The sequence below is a fragment of the Oryctolagus cuniculus genome, chromosome 2, assembly GCF_964237555.1.
Source record: "Oryctolagus cuniculus chromosome 2, mOryCun1.1, whole genome shotgun sequence".
Taxonomy (NCBI): domain Eukaryota; kingdom Metazoa; phylum Chordata; class Mammalia; order Lagomorpha; family Leporidae; genus Oryctolagus; species Oryctolagus cuniculus.
This window is the reverse complement of record NC_091433.1, coordinates 40,451,354-40,478,785: the sequence shown is the minus strand read 5'-3', so window position 1 is coordinate 40,478,785 and position 27,432 is coordinate 40,451,354. Positions and strand designations below refer to the sequence as shown.

Genomic DNA, 27,432 nt, shown 5'->3' with positions numbered 1-27,432 from the left:
CCAGGGCTCCGAGTCCACACATCGGTGCTGGAAGCAGAGGTGAGCTCAGTAACTGGAGACATTGGCGGGGAAACGGCAGGCAGAATTTTAGAGGGAAGCAGGCTTTGAAGCAGGAAAGTTCAACAGACTACCAGAGAGAAGGGGAAAAAAAAAAGGTGAGTGCATACTGGTACAGACAAGTTCCTCTCTCCGCCAACCTTGCAAAGGCAAGCAAGAGACAAAGAGCTGGGATATACATAATAAAAGGGGGAGAGTTAAGGCTACAATTCAGTAGACTAGGCAACCCAGTGGGAGTCCGCAGGAGAAATGGAGCCTGCACAGACTCTTTGGGTAGAAGCCAGAGATCTGAAGCTAAATACCATCCATTCTGCTCAACCTTGCAGTATTACTTACCTCCTGAATAAAAAATAAATAAATAAATAACCAAGCAGAGCTCTCAGGCCACACCCATCTCAAGCCTCCAAGGCTCCTCCAACAGCAGGCAGTCCACTTAACACAGACATAGTATATAAAAAAAAAAACACCTCACAGTGAGGGAAAAAGAATTAACCATGCCAAGCAATAAACACAGAAATCGAGGGAACAAGATCAACAATGACACTATGATGCCTCCAAATAAACAAAACACCCCAAGCCAAGATTATGAAGATGATGAGATAGAAGAAATGCAAGATACGGATTCCAAAAAATTTATGATAAGAACATTTAGAAGTTTTCAAAAGCAAATCCTTGAACTACAGAAATCCTTATTGGACAGGATTGAAAATCTCTCTCATGAAAATGAAATTTTAAGGAAGAATCAAAATGAAACGCAGAAACTAGTAGAACAGGAAAGTGTGATAGTGAAGAGAAATCAAAATGAAATGAAGAGCTCAATAGATCAAATGACAAACACATTAGAGAGCCTTAAAAACAGAATGGGTGAAGCAGAAGAGAGAATATCGGACTTAGAAGACAGAGAACAGGAAAGGATACAGTCAAGCCAAAGAAAAGGAGAGGAAATTAGAAATCTAAAAAATATTGTGGGGAATCTGCAGGATACTATTGAAAAACCCAACATTCGGGTTCTAGGAGTTCCTGAAGGCATGGAGAGGGAGAAAGGATTAGAAGGCCTTTTTAGTGAGATACTAGCAAAAAATTTTGCAGTTTTGGAGAAGGACAGAGACATCCTAATACAGGAAGCTCATAGAACCCCCAGTAAACATGACCAAAAGAGATCCTCACCACGACACGTTGTAATTAAACTCACCACAGTGAAACATAAAGAAAAGATCCTAAAATGTGCAAGAGAGAAACGTCAGATTACTCTCAGAGGATCTCCAATCAGACTCACAGCAGACTTCTCATCAGAAACCCTACAAGCTAGGAGGGAATGGCGAGACATAGCACAGGTGCTAAGAGAGAAAAATAGCCAGCCCAGAATATTATATCCTGCTAAGCTCTCATTTGTGAATGAAGGTAAAATAAAGACCTTTCACAGCAAACAGAAATTGAAAGAATTTGTTGCCACTCGTCCAGCCCTGCAAAAGATACTTAAAGATGTGCTACACTCAGAAACACAGAAACACGGCCATCAATATGAAAGAAGGGAAAGGAAGAACACCTACCAGTAAAAGAGCATGGGAAGCTCAAAGCATATATTAGAACTTATCTTTGGCAAATGGCAGGGTAAAGTCACTATGTATCAATAGTCACATTAAATGTGAATGGACTTAACTCTTCACTTAAAAGACACCGATTGGCTGACTGGCTTAAGGAACAACACCCAACTATTTGTTGCCTACAAGAAACACATCTCTCTAACAAAGATGCATGCAGACTGAAAGTGAAAGGTTGGAAAAAGATATTCCAAGCCAACAAAAAACAAAAAAAAGTAGGTGTATCCATATTAATATCAGACAAAATAAACTTTAATACAAAAACTGTTAAGAGAGACAAAGAGGGGCACTATATAATGATTAAGGGTTCAATTCAACAGGAAGATGTAACTATTATAAATGTATATGCACCTAATTACGGGGCACCGGTCTATTTAAAAGATATGTTAAGGGACTTAAAGGGAGACTTAGATTCCAATACAAGTACTGGGGGACTTCAATACTCCACTCTCAGAAATAGACAGATCATCCAGACAGAAGATCAACAAGGAAACAGCAGATTTAATCGACACTATTGCCCAAATGGATCTAACAGATATCTACAGAACTTTCAATCCTACATCTAAAGACTTTACATTCTTCTCAGCAGTGCATGGAACCTTCTTTAGGATTGATCACATACTAGATCATAAAGCAAGTCTCAGCAAATTTAAAAGAATAAGAATCATACCATGCAGCTTCTCAGACCACAGCGGAATGAAGCTGGAATTTAGCAACTCAGGAAACCCCAGAAATATGCAAACACATGGAGATTGAACAACATGCTCCTGAATGAACACTGGGTCATTCAAGAAATCAAAAGAGAAATTAGAAACTTTCTGGAAGTAAATGAGGATAACAACACAACATATCAAAACTTATGGGACGCAGCAAAAGCACTATTGAAAGGCAAGTTTATAGCAATAGGGCCCTATACCAAGAAATTGGAAAGACACCAAATAAATGAGATTTCAGCACATCTCAAGGACCTAGAAAAACTGCAGCAAACCAGACCCAAATCTAGTAGGAGAAGAGAAATAATTAAAATCAGAGAAGAAATTAACAGGATTGAATCCAAAAAAACATTACAAAAAATCAGCCAAACGAGAAGCTGGTTTTTTGAAAAAATAAACAAAATTGACACCCCATTGGCCCAACTAACTAAAAAAAGAAGAGAAAAGACTCAAATCAATAAAATCAGAGATGAAAAAGGAAACGTAACAACAGACACCACAGAAATAAAAAGAATCATCAGATATTACTACAAGGACTTGTATGCCAGCAAACAGGGAAACCTATCAGAAATGGATAGATTCCTGGACACATGCAACCTACCTCAATTGAACCAGGAAGACATCGAAAACCTAAATAGATCCATAACTGAAACAGAAATTGAAACAGTAATAAAGGCCCTCCCAACAAAGAAAAGCCCCGGACCAGATGGATTCACTGCTGAATTCTACTAGACATTTAAAGAAGAACTAATTCCATTTCTTCTCAAACTATTCAGAACAATCGAAGAAGATGGAATCCTCCCAAATTCTTTCTGTGAAGCCAGCATCACCTTAATCCCTAAGCCAGAGAAAGATGCAGCACTGAAAGAAAATTATAGACCAATATCCCTGATGAACATAGATGCAAAAATCCTCAATAAAATTCTCGCCAATAGAATGCAACAACACATCAGGAAAATCATCCACCCAGATCAAGTGGGATTTATCCCTGGTCTGCAGGGATGGATCAATGTTCACAAATCAATCAACGTGATACACCACATTAACAGACTGCAGAAGAAAAACCATATGATTATCTCAATAGATGCAGAGAAAGCATTCGATAAAATTCAACACCCTTTAATGATGAAAACTCTAAGCAAATTGGGTATAGAAGGAACGCTCCTCAATATAATCAAGCAATTTATGAAAAACCCACGGCCAGCATCCTATTGAATGGGGAAAAGTTGGAAGCATTTCCACTGAAATCTGGTACCAGACAGGATGCCCACTCTCACCACTGCTATTTAACATAGTTCTGGAAGTTTTAGCTAGAGCCATCAGACAAGAAAAAGAAATTAAAGGAATACAAATTGAGAAGGAAGAAGTCAAACTATCCCTCTTTGCAGATGATATGATTCTTTACCTAGAGGATCCAAAGAACTCTACTAAGAGACTATTAGAACTCATAGAGGAGTTTGGCAAAGTAGCAGGATATAAAATCAATGCACAAAAATCAACAGGCTTTGTATACACAAGCAATGCCATGGCTGAGAAAGAACTGCTAAGATCAATCCCATTCACAATAGCTACAAAAACAATCAAATACCTTGGAATAAACTTAACCAAGGATGTTAAAGATCTTACAATGAGAATTACAAAATCTTAAAGAAAGAAATAGAAGAGGATACCAAAAAATGGAAAAATCTTTCATGCTCATGGATTGGAAGAATCAACATCATCAAAATGTCCATTCTCCCAAAAGCAATTTATACATTCAATGCAATCCCAATCAAGATACCAAAGACATTCTTCTCAGATCTAGAAAAAATGATGCTGAAATTCATATGGAGACACAAGAGACCTCGAATAGCTAAAGAAATCTTGTATAACAAAAACAAAGCCGGAGGCATCACAATACCAGATTTCAGGACATACTACAGGGAGTTGTAATCAAAACAGCATGGTACTGGTACAGAAACAGATGGAACAGAATTGATACACCAGAAATCAACCCAAACATCTACAGCCAATTTATATTTGATCAAGGATCTAAAACCAATTCCTGGAGCAAGGACACTCTATTCAATAAATGGTGCTGGGAAAACTGGATTTCCACGTGCAGAATCATGAAGCAAGACCCCTACCTTACACCTTACACAAAAATCCACTCAACATGGATTAAAGACCTAAATCTATGACCTGACACCATGAAGGTATTAGAGAACATTGGAGAAACCCTTCAAGATATTGGCACAGGCAAAGAATTTCTGGAAAAGACCAGGGAGGCATAGGCAGTCAAAGCCAAAATCAACCATTAGGATTGCATCAAATTGAGAAGTTTCTGTACTGCAAAAAAAAACAGTCAAGAGTGTGAAGAGACAACCGACAGAATGGGAAAAAATATTTGCAAACTATGCAACAGATAAAGGGTTAATAACCAGAATCTACAAAGAGATCAAGAAACTCCACAAAAACAAAACCAACTACCCACTTAAGAGATGGGCCAAGGACCTCAATAGATATTTTTCAAAAGAGGAAATCCAAATGGCCAACAGGCACATGAAAAAATGTTCAAGGTCATTAGCAATCAGGGAAATGCAAATCAAAACCACAGTGAGGTTTCACCTCACCCTGGTTAGAATGGCTCACATAGAGAAAGCTACCAACAACAGATGCTGGAGAGGATGTGGGGAAAAAGGGACACTAACCCACTGTTGGTGGGAATGCAAACTGGTCAAGCCACTATGGAAGTCAGTCTGGAGATTCCTCAGACACCTGAATATAACCCTACCATTCAGTCCAGCCATCCCACTCCTTGGAATTTACCCAAAGGAATTTAAATTGGCAAACAAAAAAGCAGTCTGCACCCTAATGTTTATTGCAGCACAGTTCACAGTAGCCAAGATCTGGAAGCAACCTAAATGCTCATCAACAGTAGACTGGATAAAGAAATTATGGGATATGTACTCTTTAGAATACTATACCGCAGTGAGAAACAACGAAATCCAGTCATTTGCAACAATATGGAGGAATCTGGAACACATCATGCTGAGTGAAATAAGCCAGTCCCAAAGGGACAAATACCATCTGTTCTCCCTGATTGGTGACAACTGACTGAACACCAAAAAGGAAACCTTTTGAAGTAAAATGGACACTATGAGAAACGGTGACTTGATCAGCATAGCCCTGACTGTTAATGAACAACTTAATTCATTATCCCTATTAGTAGTTTTTTTTGTCTGTTCTACTTAATATGACTGGTTTAATTCTGTAATTAATACACAGTTATTCTTAAGTGTTGAAATTTAACTGAAATGTGATCCCTGTTAAACATAAAAGTGGGAATAAGAAAGGGAAGAGATGTACAATTTGGGACATGCTCAGGCTGACTTGCCCCAAATGGTAGAGTTAGAAACGTACCAGGGGACTCCAATTTAATCCCATCAAGGTGGCATGTACCAATGCCATCTCACTAGTCCAAGTGATCAATTTCTGTTCACAATTGATCATAATGAAAAGACTAAGAGTCAAAGGGATCACATAAACAAGACTAGTGTCTGCAAATACTAACCGATAGAATAAATAAAGGGGAGAGTGATCCAACATGGGAAGCGAGATACTCGGCAGACTCATAGAATGGCTGATGTCCTAAACAGCACTCTGGTCTCAGAATCAGCCCTAAAGGCATTCGGATCTGGCTGAAAAGCCTATGAGAGTATTTCAGGCATGGAAAGCCAAGACACTCTGGCAAAAAAAAAAAAAAAAAAAAAAAAAAAAAAAAACTAAATGAAAGATCTCTGTGAATGAGATACCAGTGGATCTCACTTTCTCTGAAGGGAGGAGAGAACCTCCACTTTGACTATGAGCTTGTCTAAACAAGATAAGAGTAGGAGAACTCAAGGGGCTTCCATAGCCTTGGAAACTCATGACTGGAGCATAGGGATATTACTGATGCCATAAACAGGAGTGTCTTTTTGTTAAGTCAACAACAGGAGTCACTGTGCACTTACTCCTCATGTAGGATCTCTGTCCTTAATGTGCTGTACATTGAGACTTATTGCGATAATGAGTACTCAAACATTATATTTCACTTTGTGTTTCTATGGGGGTGCAAACTGTTGAAATCTTTACTTAATGTATACTAAACTGATCTTCTGTAAAAAAAAAAGAAGAAGAAGAAATTATCAATTCCCAACTTGACTCTCACTGGGATTAAACATGACAATAGGTCTGATCTGATTTCATCATCATTTAAAAAGTCATCTATTATTTTTTACTTTATGTTTCTGTGTGGGAGCAAACTGTTGAAATCTTTACTTAATGTATGCTAAACTGATCTTCTGTATATAAAGAGAATCGAAAATGAATCTTGATGTGATTGGAAGGGGAGAGGGAGTGGGAAAGGGGAGGGTTGCGGGTGGGAGGCACGTTTTGGTGGGAAGCCATTGTAATCCATAAGCCGTACTTTGGAAATTTATATTCATTAAATAAAAGTTAAAAAAAAATTGAAAATGAATCTTGATGTGAATGGAATTGGAGAAGGGGTGAGAGATGGGAGTGGGTGGGAGGGAAGGTATGGGGGGGGGAATCCACTGTAATCCAAAAGCTGTACTTTGGAAATTTATATTTATTAAATAGAAGTTAAAAAAAGTGAAATTAAAAGATAAAAAAGAACTGTTTCTATGAACTACATTGAATCTGTTCTCTTTGTGTTAATTTTATATTCACATGAAAAAGTTTCATAAAATAATAAAAGTACAAATGATACTAAATTTATTCCAAAAATTTTAAAAAAGTAACACCAATGGAGTCAAGTATTACTTGGTTTCCTGTATTTGAAGGGTGACCTTTTCTCTTTGGGAACAATCAAATGACCCTTAACCTAAAAACTAAGGTAAAATTCAACTTCTACCTTTATCATGGATAATTTTAGGAAATAAAGGCCAATCTTCGGTTGAATCAGAATTTCTAATCCAGCTGAGAGTGGTTTTAATTGGTACTATACTTCCAGTCATTTGTTCTTGCATCCATATTCGCATTTTGCAGTATCCTATGATGAAAAGCAGAACATTTCAGTTTGAATTGACTCTCCATCACTATCCTTGCCATGTGGCTCTGTGTAAGCTATTTTTCTTTTCTAAATTTCAGATGCATTATTTCTCAATATTGTTAGAAATATTTGTGTAAATGCCTAGTATTAGTCTGTAAACTAGAAGGCAGTTAATATTTTTTTTACTCTCCTAAATTCCTGCTTTTATATGTTCCCTATTACACAAATTCTTGAATGGCATTAGTTTCTGCTTTGCTTTAGTTAAGTGTTTTTAGTCTTTAGACTGTCTTTTGTCTGTAGTCTGTGCTGTTGGGTCACCCTGATGGTGGTTACCATCTGCCTGCATTCTTACACGTGAGCTGATTTTAAGTCCCAGTTACTGTGCTCATCCACATTTAGATAACAGATTGCATCTTAGTTAAATTGTCTCAATGACCATGCTATGTCTGCATCACGACTCATTGTCTCCCGTGATATTTTATGACTACTTTAGACTATTTGGCTATCTGGTCTGCTCTCATTCCTGCTCCATGTAAGTTATGTTTAGCTTCAGATTGATTTATAGTTTGGGTTTTGGTCATTATATGATGTAATAAATGGACCTAAATGTCATCTATTTTCCAATATGAAGAAAATAATCTGCCACTTTAAAGAAAAACATAAATCATTGATAGTAGGAAAATTCAGTATGCATGATAGAATAATATATACATTTGGGAGAAAATATTGATAATTTAGCATGTTATTTATAACTGCATAAATTTTGAAATGCTGATCAAATTCATTGCTTCTTTAAGTTATCAGTGTGAACCATAAGATTAATTTCTCAATGTCCAGATAGAAAGTGTTTTGTATAATAGAAATAAACATCTGTTGGTTTTTCATATTACATGTAGTAGTATAGTAATGGGTTGAATTAGGTACTATACCTTTGTGCACCTCTGAAAAGCAGGAAATGAATTAATTGGCTCAAATGCCTACAGGTTGATGTTTGAGAAACAATGACACTAAGATAGTAAATCAGAATAGATCTTAATGACAAAAATACTTGAATTGTTAAGAACAGAGTGAAAAACAACCCAGGAGGACAAACAAAAATCAATCACTAGAACTGCAAAACATTAAGTCATTGGCCCAAAGCTTAAGCCCCATGAGGGTCATTTATCATCTTGTTCTTTTCACAAGGAAAGACACATCTTTCACACAATACTCTATCACAGTTTTTTCTCCTAAAATGCAATGCTATTCACAAACCTTTACGTCAAAAGACCCATAGTATCCAAAACATCTCAAAAATCTTTTTATATAAATATGTTCCTTTGTTATTAAAACAACTTTGATATTGAAAGAGTTTGGGGTTCCAATAAAGTAGAATAGTGCCAGGATTGTCTGACTTACACAGGGTGCAATTAATGTTTAAAAAGGGGAAAAATACACTTGTAGAATAGAACTCTGGGGAAACCCTAGCAGGAGACCCAGCATGAGCAACAGAAATGCACCAGACCTATGCTGAGGAAGCAAGTAAACAACAGAAAAAAATAGAAGCTTGGATCCAGAGAGGAAGACACCTACTCTGGCAAACCAGGTAAGAGGGGAATCCATGGGCCCATGACACTGCTGACATAGCTGGAGGGAGAGCTTGGTGAACTGCTTTTAAAGTTCTACATGAACCTGCTAAGATAGCAGAGATGGGAAGAAAGAAAAAAAAAGAAGAAAGAAAAAAGACTATATGTACCCCACCCCTACAATTCTTCTCAAGCTATTCAAAACAATTGAAAAGGAAGGATTCCTCCCAAATTCTTTCCTAAACATGAAAAAAATACAATACGGAAAGAGAACTAGAGACCAATTTCCCTGATGAACATAGATGCAAAAATCCTTAACAAAATACTAGCCAATCGAAGCCCAAAACACTTCAGAAAGATCATTACCTGAACCAAATGGGATTTATCTCTGATATGCAGGGATGGTCCAACATTGACAAATCAATCAAAGTGATATGTCACATTAACAAATTGAAGAACGAATACCCCATGATTATCTCAATAGACACAGAGAAAGCATTTGATAAAATACAACACCTTTCATGATGAAAACTCTAAATAAATTGGGTTTAGAAGGAACATTCCTCAACACAATCAAGGCAATTTATGATAAACACATGGCCAGCATCATATTGAATGGGGAAAAGTTGGAAGCATTCCCACTGAGATCCAGAACCAGAGAAGGATGCCCACTCTCACTATTGCTATTCAATATAATCCTAGAAGTTTTAGCTAGAGCCATTAGGCAAGAAAAATAAGTCAAAGGGATACAAATTGAGAACTAAGGAAGTCAAACTATCCTTATTTGGAGATGACATGATTCTACGTATATGGATCCAAAAGACTCCATCAAGAGTCTTCCGGATTCATAGAAGAGTTTGGTAAAGTTGCAGGATACAAAATCAACACTCAAGAATCAACAGCCTTTATAAACACAGACAATATCATGGCTGAGAGAGAATTTCTAAGATCAATCCCATTCACAGTAGTTACCTAAAAATTCAAATACCTGGGAATAAATTTAACCAAAGATGTCAAAGATCTATATGATGAGAATTATAGAACATTAAAGAAAGAAATAGAAGAAGATACAAAATTGTAAAAATCTGGCAAGTTAATGCATTGGAAGAATCAATATAATCCAAATGTCCATACTACCAAAAGCAATTTACAGATTCAATGCAATACCAATCAAAATACTAAGAACATTCTTCTCAGAAAAAAAGCAATGCTGAAATTCATGTGGAAACACAGGAGAATCCAAATAGCTAAAGCAATCTTATATAACAAAAACAAAGCGGGAGGCAACACAATACCAGATTTCAAGATACAGTACAGGGCAGTTATAATCAAAAAAGCTTGGTAGTGCCACAAAACAGATGGATAGACCAATGAAACAGAACAGAAATTCCAGAAATCAATGCAAGCATCTACAACCAACTTATCTTTGACAAAGGAGCTAAAATCAATCCCTGTAGCAAGGACAGTCTCTTCAACAAATGGTGCTGGGAAAACTGGATTGCCACATGCAGAGGCATGAAGCCTCCTACTGTACACATTTCACTGAAGTCCACTCAAAATTGACTAAAGAGCTTAATGTATAACCTGATATCATCAAATTATTATACAACATTGAGAAAACCCTATAAGACATTGGTGTAGACAAAAGAGTTCTTGAAAAAGACCCCAGAGGCACAGGCAATCACAGCCATAACTGACAAATGGGATTATATCAAATTGAGAAGCTTCTGCACTGCAAAAGAAACACTTAGAAAAGTGAAAAAGCGAGGCGGAGCCAAGATGGCAGAATAGTGAGGGTGCGCACCGATAGTCCGGGAAAAGATAGTTTAATAAAAGTGGAGTTACGGTAGCCTCAGGAAAAGGCTCAGGAAAAAATTTCAGAGGAAACTCTTCAGATCTAGTGGCTATGACTCGGAGGACCTACGGGGAGAGCAAGGTCGCCCACCGCGTGGAAGCCGAGCTGCGGGAGCCGCGGGAGCTGCCAGAGCTGCCTGAGCCGCCAGAGCTGCGGGAGCCGCAGAGTCTGCGCACCAGCGCTGGAAGGGGAGGAGGGAAATTGAAGAAGCTCAAACTGCCTCAGTAAAACTTGAGCAAACATCAATCTCTGGAGTTAAGACTTTGGTGGACCTGTGTGGAGAGCATGGGAGCCCGCAGTTTGGGACAGCAGCGGCAGACTCAACACACCAGCGCTGGAATGCGAGGTGAGCCGAACCTCAATAGCCCGAGACACTGGCAGGCAAGCAGAAAGAGGAGACTAGAGGGAACGACCCCGGGGGGAAAAGTTCACCAGGCTAACTAGAAGAGAGAGAGAGAGAAAAAAAAAAGTGAACAATACAGACATGAGTTTCTCTCTCTCCGCTCACCTCTCATAGGTGAGCAAGACAAAGAGTAGGCGCCATCTTGGACATACGTCATAAGCAGGGCGACCTCAGGTCTGCACCGGCCCTGAGCCTAGCAGAAACACCTATCTCTGGGGGCGTGGGTGAATTAACAGGAGATTAGGACCTAGTGAATGTGTGGTGCTAGTGAACTGAGACTGTGAAAAAAGAGACGGTGGGGGAGAGAACTCACGGAATTCACGTGAGTACTCTCCAGAGATGCTACAATTCGGTAACCTTGGCAACCCAATGGGAGATTGCAGGAGAATTTGAGCCCACACTGAGGACAGGACAGATTCCCTGTGTTGTCCTTGGGAAAGAGCTTCCGATCTCTGGCTCCTGGGGGTATATCATTTGCCTGCTAACTACCTCCAATTCTGTTCAGCTGTGCGGAATTACTTCCCTTTTGAAGCAAAAAAAAAAAAAAAAAAAAGAAAGAAAGAAAGAGAGAGAGATTTACCATGCCTAACCTGGGAGTGTCACCTTTGGCACACCCTTAACCCTCAGGAACCAAACAGAGCTCTCAGGCCAAACCCATCTCATGCCTCTAAGGCTCCATCAAAAGCAGACAGTCCACTTAATCTAGAGTCATAGTATAACGAGAAAAAACACCACAGTGAAGAAACCAAATATCTCCAATATGCCAAACAACAAATGCAAAAACCGAAGTAATAAGAACAAGGAAGACACTATGATGCCCCCAAATGAAAAAGACACCCCAATTCAAGATTATGAAGATGATGAGATAGAAGAAATGCAAGAAGCAGATCTCAAAAAATTGATAAGAACATTAAGAAGTTCTCAAAAACAAATTCTTGAACTACAGAAACCCTTACTGGACAAGACAGAAAATCTTTCTCGCAAAAATGAAATATTAAGGAGGAATCAAAATGAAATGAAACAATTGTAGAACATGAAACTGTGATAGTGACGAGAAATCATAATGAAATGAAGAATCCAACAGATCAAATGACAAACACATTAGAGAGCCTTAAAAACAGAATGGGTGAAGCAGAAGAGAGAATACCAGACTTAGAAGACAGAGAACAGGAAAGGATACAGTCAAGCCAAAGAAAAGGAGAGGAAATTAGAAATTAAAAAATATTGTGGGGAATCTGAAGGATACTATTAAAACACCCAACATTCAGGTTCTAGGAGTTCCTGAAGGCATGGAGAGGGAGAAAGGATTAGAATGCCTTTTTAATGAGATATTAGCAGAAAATTTCCCAGGTTTGGAGAAGGACAGAGACATCCTAGTACAGGAAGCTCAGAGAACCCCTAATAAACATGACCAAAAGAGATCCTCACTATGACACGTTGTAATTAAACTCACCCCAGTGAAACAGAAATAAAAGATCCTAAAATGTTCAAGAGAGAAACGTCAGATTACTTTCAGAGAATCTCCAATTAGACTCACAGCAAACTTCTCATCAGAAACCCTACAAGCTAGAAGGGAATGGCAAGATATAGCCCAGGTACAAAGAGAGAAAAACTGCCAGCCCAGAATGTTATATCCTGCAAAGCTCTAATTTGTGAACGAAGGTGAAAAAAAGACCTTTCACAGCAAACAGAAATTGAAAGAATTTGTTGCCACTCATCCAGCCCTGCAAAAGATGCTTAAAGATGTGTTACACACAGAAACACAGAAACACGGTCATCAACATGAAAGAAGGTAAACGAAGGAAACCTCCCAGCAAAAGATCACAGGGAATTCAAAACATATATTAGAAAATATCTTTGGCAAATGGCAGGGCAAAGTTACTACTTATCAATAGTCACATTGAACGTTAATGGCCTGAACTGTCCAGTTAAAAGACACCGATTGGCTGACTGGGTTAAGGAACAAAACCCATCTATTTGCTGCTTACAAGAAACTTATCTTACCAACAAAGATCCATACAGACTGAAAGTGAAAGGCTGGAAAAAGATATACAGCCAACAGAAATGAAAAAAGAGCGGGAGTAGCCATCTCAATAGAGTACAACATAAACTTTACCACAAAAACTGTTAAGATAGACAAAGAGGGGCACTATACAATGATTTAGGGATCAATTCAACAGGAAGATATAACGATTATCAATGTATATGCACCTAATTACAGGGCACCGGTTTATTTAAAAGATTTGTTAAGGGACTTAAAGGGAGACTTAGACCCCAATACAATAGTACTGGGGGACTTCAATACTCCACTCTCAGAAATAGACAGATCAACAGGACAGAAGATCAACAAGGAAACAGCAGATTTAAATGACACTATAGCCCAAATGGATCTAACAGATATCCACAGAACTTTTCATCCTACACAGAAAGCATTTACACTCTTATCAGCAGTACACGGAACCTTCTCTAGGATTGACCACATACTAGGCCATAAAGCAGCTCTCAGCAGATTCAAAAGAATTAGAATCACACCATGCAGTTTCTCAGACCATAGAGGAATGAAGTTGGAAATTAGCAACTCAGGAATCCCTAGAGCATACGCAAACACATGGAGATTGAACAACATGCTCCTGAATGAACAATGGGTCATAGAAGAAATTAAAAGAGATATCAGAAACTTTCTGGAAGTAAATGAGGATAACAGCACAACATACCAAAACTTATGGGACGCAGCAAAAGCAGTGTTACGAGGAAAGTTTATATCAATAGGTACCTACATCAAGAAATTAGAAAGGCACCAAATAGATGAGCTTGCAATGCATCTCGAGGATCTAGAAAATCTGCAGAAAACCAGACCCAAATCTAGCAGGAGAAGAGAAATAATTAAAATCAAAGAAGAAATCAACAGGATTGAATACAAAAAAAATCACAAAAAATCAGCCAAACGAGGAGCTGGTTTTTGGAAAAAATAAATAAAATTGACACCTCATTGGCCCAACTAACTAAAAAAAGAAGAGAAAAGACTCAAATAAATAAAATCAGAGATGAAAAAGGAAACATAACAACAGACACCACAGAAATAAAAAGAATCATCAGATATTACTACAAGGACTTGTATGCCAGCAAACAGGGAAACCTATCAGAAATGGATAGATTCCTGGACACATGCAACCTACCTCAATTGAACCAGGAAGACATCGAAAACCTAAACAGACCCATGACTGAGACAGAAATTGAAACAGTAATAAAGGCCCTCCCAACAAAGAAAAGCCCAGGACCAGATGGATTCACCGCTGAATTCTACCAGACATTTAAAGAAGAACTAATTCCATTTCTTCTCAAACTATTCAGAACAATCGAAGAAGAGGGAATCCTCCCAAATTCTTTCTATGAAGCCAGCATCACCTTAATTCCTAAGCCGGAAAAAGATGCAGCACTGAAAGAGAATTACAGACCAATCTCCCTGATGAACATAAATGCAAAAATCCTCAGTAAAATTCTCGCCAATAGAATGCAACAACACATCAGAAAGATCATCCACCCTGACCAAGTGGGATTTATCCCTGGTATGCAGGGATGGTTCAATGTTCACAAATCAATCAACGTGATACACCACATCAACAGACTGCAGAAGAAAAACCATATGATTATCTCAATAGACGCAGAGAAAGCATTTGATAAAATACAACACCCTTTCATGATGAAAACTCTAAGCAAACTGGGTATGGAAGGAACTTTCCTCAATATAATCAAAGCAATTTATGAAAAACCCTCGGCCAACATCCTATTGAATGGGGAAAAGTTGGAAGCATTTCCACTGAGATCTGGTACCAGACAGGGATGCCCACTCTCACCACTTCTATTCAATATAGTTCTGGAAGTTTTAGCCAGAGCTATTAGGCAAGAAAAAGAAATTAAAGGGATACAAATTGGGAAGGAAGAAGTCAAACTATCCCTCTTTGCAGATGATATGATTCTTTATGTAGGGGATCCAAAGAACTCTAGCAAGAGACTATTGGAACTCACAGAATAGTTTGGCAAAGTAGCAGGATATAAAATCAATGCACAAAAATCAACAGCCTTTGTATACACAGGCAATGCCACGGCTGAGGAAGCACTTCTAAGATCAATCCCATTCACAATAGCTACAAAAACAATCAAATACCTTGGAATAAACTTAACCAAGGACGTTAAAGATCTCTATGATGAAAATTACAAATCCTTAAAGAAAGAAATAGAAGAAGATACCAAAAAATGGAAAAATCTTCCATGCTCATGGATTGGAAGAATCAACATCATCAAAATGTCCATTCTCCCAAAAGCAATTTATACATTCAATGCAATACCAATCAAGATACCAAAGACATTCTTCTCAGATCTAGAAAAAATGATGCTGAAATTCATATGGAGACACAGGAGACCTCAAATAGCTAAAGAAATCTTGTATAACAAAAACAAAGCCAGAGGCATCACAATACCAGATTTCAGGGCATACTACAGGGCATTTGTTATCAAAACAGCATGGTACTGGTACAGAAACAGATGGATAGGCCAATGGAACAGAATTGAAACACCAGAAATCAACCCAAACATCTACAGTCAACTTATATTTGATCAAGGATCCAAAAACAGTCCCTGGAACAAGGACAGTCTATTCAATAAATGGTGCTTGGAAAACTGGATTTCCACGTGCAGAAGCATGAAGCAAGACCCCTACCTTTCACCTTAAACAAAAATTCACTCAACATGGATTAAAGACTTAAATCTATGACCTGATAGCATCAAATTATTAGAGAGCATTGAAGAAAACCTGCAAGATATAGGTACTGGCAAAGACTTCTTGGAAAATACCCCAGAAGCACAGGCAGTCAAAGCCAAAATTAACATTTGGGATTACATCAAATTGAGAAGTTTCTGTACTTCAAGAGATTCAGTCAGGAAAGTGAAGAGGCAATCGACAGAATGGAAAAAATATTTGCAAACTATGCAACAGATAAAGGGTTAATAACCAGAATCTACAAAAAGTCAAGAAACTCCACAACATCAAAACAAACAACCCACTTAAGAGATGGGCCAAGGACCTCAATAGACATTTTTCAAAAGAGGAAATCCAAATGGCCAACAGACACATGAAAACATTTTCAGGATCACTAGCAATCAGGGAAATGCAAATCAAAACCACAATGAGGTTTCACCTCACCCCGGTTAGAATGGCTCACATACAGAAATCTACCAACAATAGGTGCTGGAGAGGATGTGGGGAAAAAGGGACACTAACCCACTGTTGCTGGGAATGCAAACTGGTTAAGCCACTATGGAAGTCAGTCTGGAGATTCCCCAGAAACCTGAATATAGCCCTACCATTCAACCCAGCCATCCCACTCCTTGGAATTTACACAAAGGAAATGAAATTGGCAAACAAACAAGCTGTCTGCACATTAATGTTTATTGCAGCTCAATTCACAATAGCTAAGACCAGAACCTACCCAAATGCCCATCAACAGTAGACTGGATAAAGAAATTATGGGACATGTACTCTATAGAATACTATACAGCAGTCAAAAACAGTGAAATTCGGTCATTTGCAACAAGATGGAGGAATCTGGAACACATTATGCTGAGTGAATTAAGCCATTTCCAAAGGGACAAATATCATATGTTCTCCATGATCGGCGACAGCTAACTGAGCAGCAAAGGGGAAACCTGTTGAAGTGAAATGGATACTATGAGAAACAGTGCCTTGATCAGCCCTTGTCCTGACTGTTGATGTACAATGTAATACTTTATCCATTTTATTATTATTTTTGTTCTAGTACTATTGGTTGAACTCTGGATTAACACAAAAATTTTCTTAGGTGTTTATATTTTAACTGAAATATGATTCCTGTTAGGAATTTGGAAAATATTATGCTGAGTGAAATAAGCCAGGCCCAAAGGGGCAAATATCATATGTTCTCCCTGATCAGTGATAACTAACCGAGCACCAAAAGGAAACCTATTAAAGTGAAATGAACACTATGAGAAACGGTGACTTGATCAGCCCTTGCCCTGACTATTGATGAACAACTTAATACATTATCCCTCTTAGTATTTTTTTTTGTTTGTTCTACTTAATACTTTTGGTTGAATACTGTTATCAATATACAGTTATTCTTTGTGGGGAGCAACCCGGACTAGACTAAGTTACTGGAATTGGGACTTGTTCTATGCATCTGCTCTCCCACAATATGGCGCTGGGAGAGAAGAAAACAGCTTCTACGCAGCTGCCTCCAGTTCAGCCAATAAACTGTAGGACTTGCTCCTGATTGGAGGAGAGCAGCGTACTCGGCGTGTGGGCAGCCGAGTTGGGATTGGTGGAAGAGGACTATAAAGGAGGAGAGAGACGGCATGCACCAGGAACATGTAAGGGGAACATCTAAGGGGAACACCTGTGCAGCCCCCGAGAGAGCCGGCCGGCGGTGTGCCACTCCCCTGCGGAAGTGGGGAAAGTGGCCAGGGGGAACCGCCCTTCCACGGAGGTGGAAGGGACAGTAGCCAACCCGGGAAGAACCAGCAGCAGACCCGGGGAGGGCTGAGCAGACGAAAGAACAGCGCAGGGTCCTGTGTCGTTCCTCCACGAAGAGGGGGAGCGACATAATGGTGCCGTGACTTGGATATGAAGCCTAGGCAGGACTTAGTGTCGTTCCTCCATGAAGAGGGGGAGCGACATAATGGTGCCGTGACTCGGATATGAAGCCTAGGCAGGGCTTAGTGTCGTTCCTCCACGAAGAGGGGGAGCGACAATTCTTAAGTGTTGAAACTTAACTGAAAAGTGATTGCTGTTAAATATAAGAGTGGGAATAAGAGAGGGAAGAGATATACAATTCGGACATGCTTAAGATGACTTACCTCAAATGGTAGAGTTAGAAACATACCAGGGGATTCCAATTCAATCCCATCAAGGTGGCATGTACCAATGCCATCTCACTAGTCCAAGTGATCAATTTCTTTTCACAATTGATCATAATGAAAGGACCAAGAGCCAAAGGGAGCACATAAACAAGACTAGTGTCTGCAATTACTAACCGATAGAATAAAAAAGGGAGAGAACGATCCAACATGGGAAGTGAGATACACAGCAGACCCATAGAATGGCAGATGTCCTAAACAGCACTCTGGCCTCAGAATCAGCCCTTAAGGCATGTATATCTGGCTGAAAAGCCCATGACAGTATTACATTCATGGAAAGCCAAAACACTCTGGCAAAGAAACAAACAAACAAACAAAAAACCTAAATGAAAGATCTCCGTGAGTGAGATCCTAGGGGAAAGAACAGGTCATCAAAGAAGGAGGTACCTTCCTCTGAAGGGAGGAGAGAACTTCCACTTTGATTACCACCTTGTCTAAATATGATCAGAGTCGGTGAACTCAAAAGGCTTCCATAGCCTTGGCAACTCATGACAAGAGCCTAGGTTGATTACTGATGCCATAAACAAGAGTGTCAATTTGTTAAGTCAACAACAGGAGTCACTGTGCACTTACTCCTCATGTAGGATCTCTGTTCTTAATGTGCTGTACATTGTGATTTAATGGTATAACTAGTACTCAAACAGTATTTTTCACTTTGTGTTTCTATGTGGGTGCAAACTGTTGAAATCTTTACTTAATATATGCTAAACTGATCTTCTGTATATAAAGAGAATTGAAAATGAATCTTGATGTGAATGGAAAGGGGGAGGGAAAGGGAAAGGGAGGGTTGCGGGTGGGAGGGAAGTTATGGGGGGGGGGAAGGCATTGTAATCCATAAACTGTACTTTGGAAATTTGTATTCAAAATAAAAGTTAAAAAAAATGAATGGCTTGCTCAGGAGTTACTAATGTTGGAGTCAAAAACTCCTTGATTCCTTGGAACACCTTTTGTAGCTCCCCTGTCCAGCACAGTTGTCTGTTTCAGAGGATTTTAAGCAAACACAAGGCTTAGAATCCAAATCCTAGAATCCATAACAACTTTTGTAGCTACCCTTTTCAGTACAAAGTCTGCATCAGGGCCTCTTTAAGGCTATATACAATTTCAGGCATGGAAAGCCAAGACACTCTGGCAAAAAAAAAAAGACCTAAATGAAAGATCTCTGTGAGTGAGATCCCAGTGGAAAGAACAGGTCTTCAAAGAAGGAGGTACCTTTCTCTGAAGGGAGGAGAGAACTTCCACTTTGACTATGAGCTTGTCTAAACAAGATAAGAGTCAGAGAACTCAAGGGGCTTCCATAGCCTTGGAAACTTATGACTGGAGCATGGGGGGATTACTGAAGCCATAAACAAGAGTGTCAATTGGTAAAGTCAACAACAGGAGTCACTGTGCACTTACTCCTCATGTAGGATCTCTGTCCTTAATGTGCTGTACATTGAGACTTAATGCTATAACGAGCACTCAAACAGTATCTTTCACTTTGTGTTTCTATGGGGGTGCAAACTGTTGAAATCTTTACTTAATGTATACTAAACTTTGTGTTTCTATGGGGGTGCAAACTGTTGAAATCTTTACTTAATGTATACTAAACTGATCTTCTGTAAAAAAAAAAAAAAAGAAGAAATTATCAATTCCCAACTTGACTCTCACTGGGATTAAACATGACAATAGGTCTGATCTGATTTCATCATCATTTAAAAAAATCATCTATTATTTTTCACTTTATGTTTCTGTGTGGGAGCAAACTTGAAATCTTTACTTAATATATGCTAAACTGATCTTCTGTATATAAAGAGAATCAAAAATGAATCTTGATGTGAATGGAAGGGGAGAGGGAGTGGGAAAGGGGAGGGTTGCGGGTGGGAGGGATGTTATGGGGGGGGAGCCATTGTAATCCATAAGCTGTACTTTGGAAATTTATATTCATTAAATAAATGTTAAAAAAAGCTATACATAAAAGCTTAGAATCTGAATTTTGGAATTCAAATTCCATAGAATCCTGTCATCAGCAATTCCCAATATTGGAACTTTTAGTTAGAAGCTCCTTAGTTCTCTGGAACAACTTTTGCAGCTACTCTTGTCAGTATGGGGTCTGTATCAGGGCGCCTTTAAAGCTATGCACAAAAGTTTTCAATCCAAATTTTGGAATTCAAAGTCCACAGAATTTCACCATTCCCAGAATTATCTGTGGCTGCCTTTAAATATTTGACCCTATGTTAAAACATACGAGATAGGAATTTTACAGAGACATGTATCCCAGATTTTACATTTGAGGCACTTAATAAACAATGAAACTAGACCCTACGTTACACCTTACAGAAAAATCTGTTCAACATGGATTAAAGATCTAAATCTATGACCTGTCACCATCAAGTTACTAGAGAACATCGAAAAAACCCTGTGAAATATAGGCACAGGCAAAGACTTCTTAGAAAATACCCCCAGAAGCACAGGGAGTCAAAGCCAAAATTAACATTTGGGATTACACCAAATTGAGAAGTTTCTGTACTTCAAAAGAAACAGTCAGGAAAGTGAAGAGGCAACCGACAGAATGGAAAAAAATATTTGCAAACTATGCAACCAATAAAGGTTTAATAACCAGAATCTACAAAAAGATCAAGAAACTCCACAACATCAAAACAAACAACCCACTTAAGAGATGGGCCAAGGACCTCAATAGACATTTTTCAAAAGAGGAAATCCAAATGGCCAACAGACACATGAAAAAATGTTCAGGATCACTAGCAATCAGGGAAATGCAAATCAAAACCACAATGAGGTTTCATCTCACCTCAGTAAGAATGGCTCACATACAGAAATCTGCCAACAACAGATGCTGGCGAGGATGTGGGGAAAAGGGACACTAACTCACTGTTGGTGGGAATGCAAACTGGTAAAGCCACTATGGAAGTCAGTCTGGAGATTCCTCAGAAACCTGAATATAGCCCTACCATTCAACCCAGCCATCCTACTCCTTGGAATTTAACCAAAGGAAATTAAAATGGCAAATGAAAGAGCTGTCTGCACCTCAATGTTTATTGCAGCTCAATTCACAATAGCTAAGACATGGAATCCTAAATGCCCATCGACAGAAGACTGGATAAAGAAATTATGGGGTATGTACTCTATAGAATACTATACAGAGTAAAAAAAATGAAACCTGGTCATTTGCAACAAAATGGAGGAATCTGAAAAACATCATGCTGAGTGAATTAAGCCAGTCCCAAAGGGACAAATATATGTTCTTCCTGATTGGTGACAACTAACTGAGCACTTAAAAGGAAACCTGTTGAAGTGAAATGGATACTATGAGAAATAATCACTTGATCAGCCCTTGTCCTGTCTAGGAACAACTTACTACTTATTTTTTTAGTGTTTTTTTTTTTTTTTGTTCTACTTAATAACATTGGTTGAATGCTTTAATTACCACACAATTATTTTTAGTCATTTAAATTTAATTGAAATGTGATCCCTGTTAAATACAAGAGTGGAAATAAGAGAGGGAAAAGATGTACAGTTAGGTACACGCTTACTCAGACTTAACCCTAATGGTAGAACTAGAATCGTGCCAGGGGATTCCAATTCAATTCCATCAAGGTGGCATGTAGCAATGCCATCTTACTTGTTAAAGTGATCAGTTTAAGTTCATAATTGATCAAAAACATAGGATTAAGTGTTAAAAGGATTACATAAATAAGACCAGTGTCTACAAATAATTTGTTTTCTTTCTTTTTCTTCCTCATACAATGTGCTGAAATCTTCACCTAGAATAGACTTAATTTTCTGTGTATAAAGTTAAATGAAAATAGATCTTAGTGAAAAACAAGACTGGGAACAGGAGAGGGAAGAGAAGAGGGATAGGAGTATGGATAGGAGGGCAGGTATGGTGGGAAGAATTACTATGTTCCTAGTTATATTTAAGAAATGCATGCAAATAAATATAAAAGGAAAGACTTCGCTGGAAGATCACACGAAGGAAGAGAGTTTATAAATTGTTGAGCAGTATAAGTGATTTTCCATAATTTTTATAAATATAATTTTTTTTTTTTTTTTTTTTTTGACAGGCAGAGTGGATAGTGAGAGAGAGAGACAGAGAGAAAGGTCTTCCTTTGCCGTTGGTTCACCCTCCAATGGCCGCCGCGGCCGGCGCGCTGCGGCCAGCGCACCGCGCTGATCCGATGGCAGGAGCCAGGAGCCAGGTGCTTTTCCTGGTCTCCCATGGGGTGCAGGGCCCAAGCACCTGGGCCATCCTCCACTGCACTCCCTGGCCACAGCAGAGGGCTGGCCTGGAAGAGGGGCAACCGGGACAGAATCCGGCGCCCCGACCGGGACTAGAACCCGGTGTGCCGGCGCCGCTAGGCGGAGGATTAGCCTATTGAGCCGCGGCGCCGGCCTAAATATAATTTTATTTAACTGACCTTGAGCCACCAAAGCAAATGAAAATTTCCCTAAACTATGAGCCCCTTGGAAAGCTGTTAAGGTTGTGTTAAGAATACCTTAGTACCAGCGAAATTAGTGAATGGTTGAATTTAAATGGATCACGCAAACATCCCTCCTTCTCATATCCCTGTCCAAGTAACTCACAACTTTCAATCTCCAGGGTGCAGTTTTGTTCATCTAGAGGGTATCTTCGGAGATCCATCATACATGCAGCTGTGGTTGTGATCCTATCAGAGTAAGAGAGATAAAAATACATCATAAAATTTGTGACATTTTATTTCTAGACTTCCCAGCCCCACATATATTTACCAGATTGCAGAAACAAGGGCTCAAAAATGTTTTGAGATCACAAGGGACTATTATGTAATATGCTAATAAATTAATAACATGAAAATACATATGGAAGTGGATAAGTTCCTAGACATACAGAACTTACTAAAATGTACCAAGAAGAAATAGGGATGCAGGCCATACCACTAAGTAACAAAGATTAATTCAATAATCAAAAACTTTCTAACAAAGGAAAGGCCAGAATCATATTGTTCCATGAGTCAATTCTACCAGATATTCAAGGAAGACCAAGTATCGACTCCTCTTACATTCTTCTAAAAACTGTAAGACACAAAATTGTCACATTCATTTTATGAGATCAGCATCACCCTGATTCCAAAACTAGACAAAGGCACTACAAGTAAAGAAAACTACAGGCAAAAAGCCCTGGTGAATATGGATGAGAGAATCCTCAATAAAAATACTAGCAAACTGACTCAAAAACACATTAGAAGGATCATACAACCTAACCTTTTGGGATCAATGTCATGTGCAAATCCATCAACGTAATACACAATTATTAACAAAATAAAACCAGATGGTCATATCAGTAGATGCAGAAAAATTGAAAACTTCTCTAAGGTCTGGAACAAGTCAAAGATGCCCACTTTTCTCACTTTTTTATGGAATGTTTCAGCCAGAGAAATCAAGAATGAAAAAAAAAAGCATTCCAAATCAGAAAGGAAGAAGTAGAGTTATCTCATCTGCAGATGGCATCATCATATACATAGAAAACTCCAAAGATTGCATATGAAAAAGTTAGAAATAATAAATGTATACAATCAAGTTACAACATGCAAAAATAAGTAGTGTTTCTATATACCAAAACAAACTCACTGAAAGGGAAATTAAGAACATACTCTACTTATATTAGCAGCAATAGAAAAAACACTTAGGAATGAAACAAAGAAACATTAAGAATCATAAAACATTGATAGAAAAAAGTTAAACAGAAAATAAATGGAATGCCTCCCATGCTCATAATATAGAAGCAATAATATTATCAAAATGACCATAACCCAAAAGGGAGCTATAGAATCAAAACTACCCTTATCAAAATCTCAACTGGATTTTTTCACAAAGATAGAACAATCATAAAATTCACAAGGAATCACAACAGAGACCCCCGTGCATAGCCAAAATTCTAATTCACATTTCCATCATGGTATGTAAGACTTCCTCTTTATCCACAATCTTGCCATGAATTCTTATCCTCTGTCTGTTTGATACTAACCATCCTGACAGGTATGAGATGACATCACACAGTGGTTTTGATTTGCATTTATCTGATCATTACAGACACCAGGCACCTTTTCAAATGCCTCTTAGTCATCTGAGTATTGTCTTGAGAAGTATTCTTTGAATCTACTCCACATTTTAATTGAATTAATTATATTTTTGGTATTGGATTGTATGAGATCTTATATATTTTGATTAGCAATCCTTTACCAGATATATTATTTATAAATATTTTCTCCGATTTTATAGATTGCCTATTCATTTTGCTGATTGTTTCCTTTACTGTGCAGAAGCTTTTGAGTGTGATTCAAAACCACTTATCTACTTTTTGCCTTTATTGTCTGGGCTTCTGGTTTCATACCTAAAAGGTTATTGAGAAGATTGATGACAAGAGATTTCCCTGTTTTCTGCTATTAGTTTCACAGTTTCAGTTTTCATGCTTAAGTCTTTAATCCATATTGAGTTAGTTTTGACACATGGTATAAGATATGATCCAATTCCTTTTTCTGTCAGTGGGTATTCTTTTGTTTCATTAGGTTTTGAAGAGATTACTACCCTTTCCTCATTGTGTGTTCTTGGTGTCCTTTTTGAAGATTGGTTGATGTAAATATGTGGATTGGGGGGCGGTTTCCTCAATTCTGTTTTAAATCATTAGCATATTGTTTTTATTACCATAGAATTTTTATAACAATTTGAAGGATGATCCTAAGACTTATTGATTACAATGCTAGGTCCAACTTCTTAATCTATTGAGGTAAGTTCATTTATGCCTATTTTTTGGAGATCTTATATAATGAAAAAATCTTGAATTTTGCCAAATGCTTTTTCTGTATCTAGTAAGGTGATCACGTAATTTTATCTTTAATTATGTTAATGGGGTATATTGCATTGATTAATTTGACTTGTTGAAACATCCCTGCATCCTAAGAATAAACCTCGCTTTATCATGGTGTATGATCCTTTTGATCTGATGTTGAATTTAGTTTGCTAGTATTTTATTGATTAGATTACATTCATAATTAGCGTAACTGACTAACTGCCACAATAGCAATATGTCTACGATATCACAAGAAAGCTGTTGAAATTTTGAAGATATGCAGATAGGACTTCAGTTTTACTTTACTGCATACTCATGGTGTGAACTTGAATTATTTCCATGATGCTCAGTCTCCTCATTAATCAAGTACCTACTATGTAGGATATCTCTCAGGATTAAAATAGATAATGTACACACAGCTCTCAGTCCAGTGCCCTGTACATAGTTGTGCTCCTTACTGATGGTCATCATTATGGTTGTTATTATCTTATGCTTTCCCCTACGTGCAAGAACGTCTTAGCAATGTCTCTGTCAATATCTACAGAGGTTTGACTAGGATGAATCTAGATTATGCATGCTTCTTGTTCTACACCCTAACGCAACAACAATAAAGTCAGCCTTCTGTGACTCGTGTGTCACGAGTATTTGTCTATTATTAGACATTTGTCACATTCATATCTGGAACCAAGGCCCATTTATCCTCAGCAGGTGGCATATAAGCAGAGAAGAAATACAGCTCTAGGATTGAAGTTTACACCATTTTTGCAAGCTATGGTAGACATTATGTGTTTATCCAAACTCTAGGGCTCTTATTCTAGATATCTCATTTGAATTTCAATGACTCCATTTTCTCTTGGTTGTGATGGTTTCCTGTACTGGGCAATCTGAGAGAAACTGAAATTCACAGTCCAATCCTGAAAAACTCTGGTATTATGTTGTAATTAACAAAATAATTATCAAAATATTTATTTGAGAGGCAAAAAGTCTCTCTCTCTCTCTCTCTCTCACACACACACACACACAGAAAGAGAGAGCACACCCCCATTTGCTGGTTCATCTCTCAAATGCTCGCAATGACTGGGACTGGATATGAAGCTGGGATCTAGGAAGTTAATCCAGGTCTCCCATGTGAGTGCCAAGAATCAAATCATTCGAACCATTATTGCTGCCTCCCATGGAACACATTAGCAAGAAGTGGGAATCAGAAGCTGGAGCCAGGTATCTAGCTCAGATACTCCAATCTTAGGGGCAGCATATTTACTTGAGTCTCAACTTCTGGGTTAAATGCCTGCCTCTGACAAACTATCTTAAAAAATTAAACAGTCCTCTGCTGCAAAGTATGATAATAACATAAATGATTCAAAATATTCAAATTCAAGAATAAGTTTTCTTTCTATTTTAATCATCAGGAGTTAACAACACTTGAAATTTTTTAGAAATACTCTGCAGGTTGAAGCACAGCTATGTCTTCTTAGGGAGAAAATCTCCTAGACAGCTGCCTACAACTGTTCTGCATATTGCTTATTTTCTTTAACAATTCATCTTGGATTTGGTTCTAAGCTAGTAAGTGATAAGCTATCTTAAAAAATATTATACAATGTGTTCAGTTGTATGGAAATACCATAACTTATTTTCCTAATCATCCTCTAGTGAGCACACATTTTGTTTCCTACCTTTTATTTTTTCAAATGAAGATACAGACATGCATACACAGTCTATACTTTATTTCAGTATAGTGTATATGCATATATACATACAGTATATATTGTACATATATCCTAGTGTATGCTATGCATGTTAATGAAATGGTACCATCTTATCTGCGGTGCCAACTTAAGCCTCAGTTACCATCTTGGGCACTGGCTCAGTTTCCATCCTTTGAAATAAGTTTCAGTTTCTTAAGCCCCGCCTGGTTTGCCAGAAATCAGGTGAGCAAATGGCCCAACCATATGTGTTGCCTTCACCCCACCGAATGGAATGTACTGTGCTTGCTTCCTTATTTCTGCTAAGCTATAATGGCCTGTCCTCCTAGTAAAGGCTGCTGTTCTCTAGTGCACGGGAGGCAGCCTGTAGGGTTCCTCACCAACCCCCTCTGCCTGGGACAATAAAACTTTTCCCAAACTTAGGTGTTTTGTGTGTTTTGTGGTAGCCTTTCAATGCATATATAATATATGATTAGTCTTTAAAACATTCATAGAAAATTTGCTATGAAAAAATCATGTATGGATATAAAATTTTTTCACACCAGAATAAACATATCTTTTAATTCTATTTTTTCATGAACTTTTTGAAACACTCTCACATATTTGAAGAATCTGTAAATATCTATCAGATAGAACATTTTTGAGGCAGCCAAGGCAAGCTATGGATTTGGTCATTTGTGTTAGGTTAAGTGGAATATAGGCAACTTTCCCAACAGTGTTTTTATTTTAAAG

At 38.1% G+C, this 27,432-nt stretch overlaps 1 protein-coding gene across 1 annotated transcript in view; it reads right to left on the bottom strand.

Moving 5' to 3' along the window:
* The window catches only part of GABRB1 (gamma-aminobutyric acid type A receptor subunit beta1), a 494,464-nt gene that overhangs the window by 147,789 nt on the left and 319,243 nt on the right, over nt 1-27,432 (bottom strand). Inside the window, exon 5 of the mRNA XM_051842511.2 lies at nt 22,756-22,838. Within this exon, the coding sequence (XP_051698471.1) occupies nt 22,756-22,838 (83 nt within the window). The remainder of the gene's footprint in view (nt 1-22,755; nt 22,839-27,432) is intronic.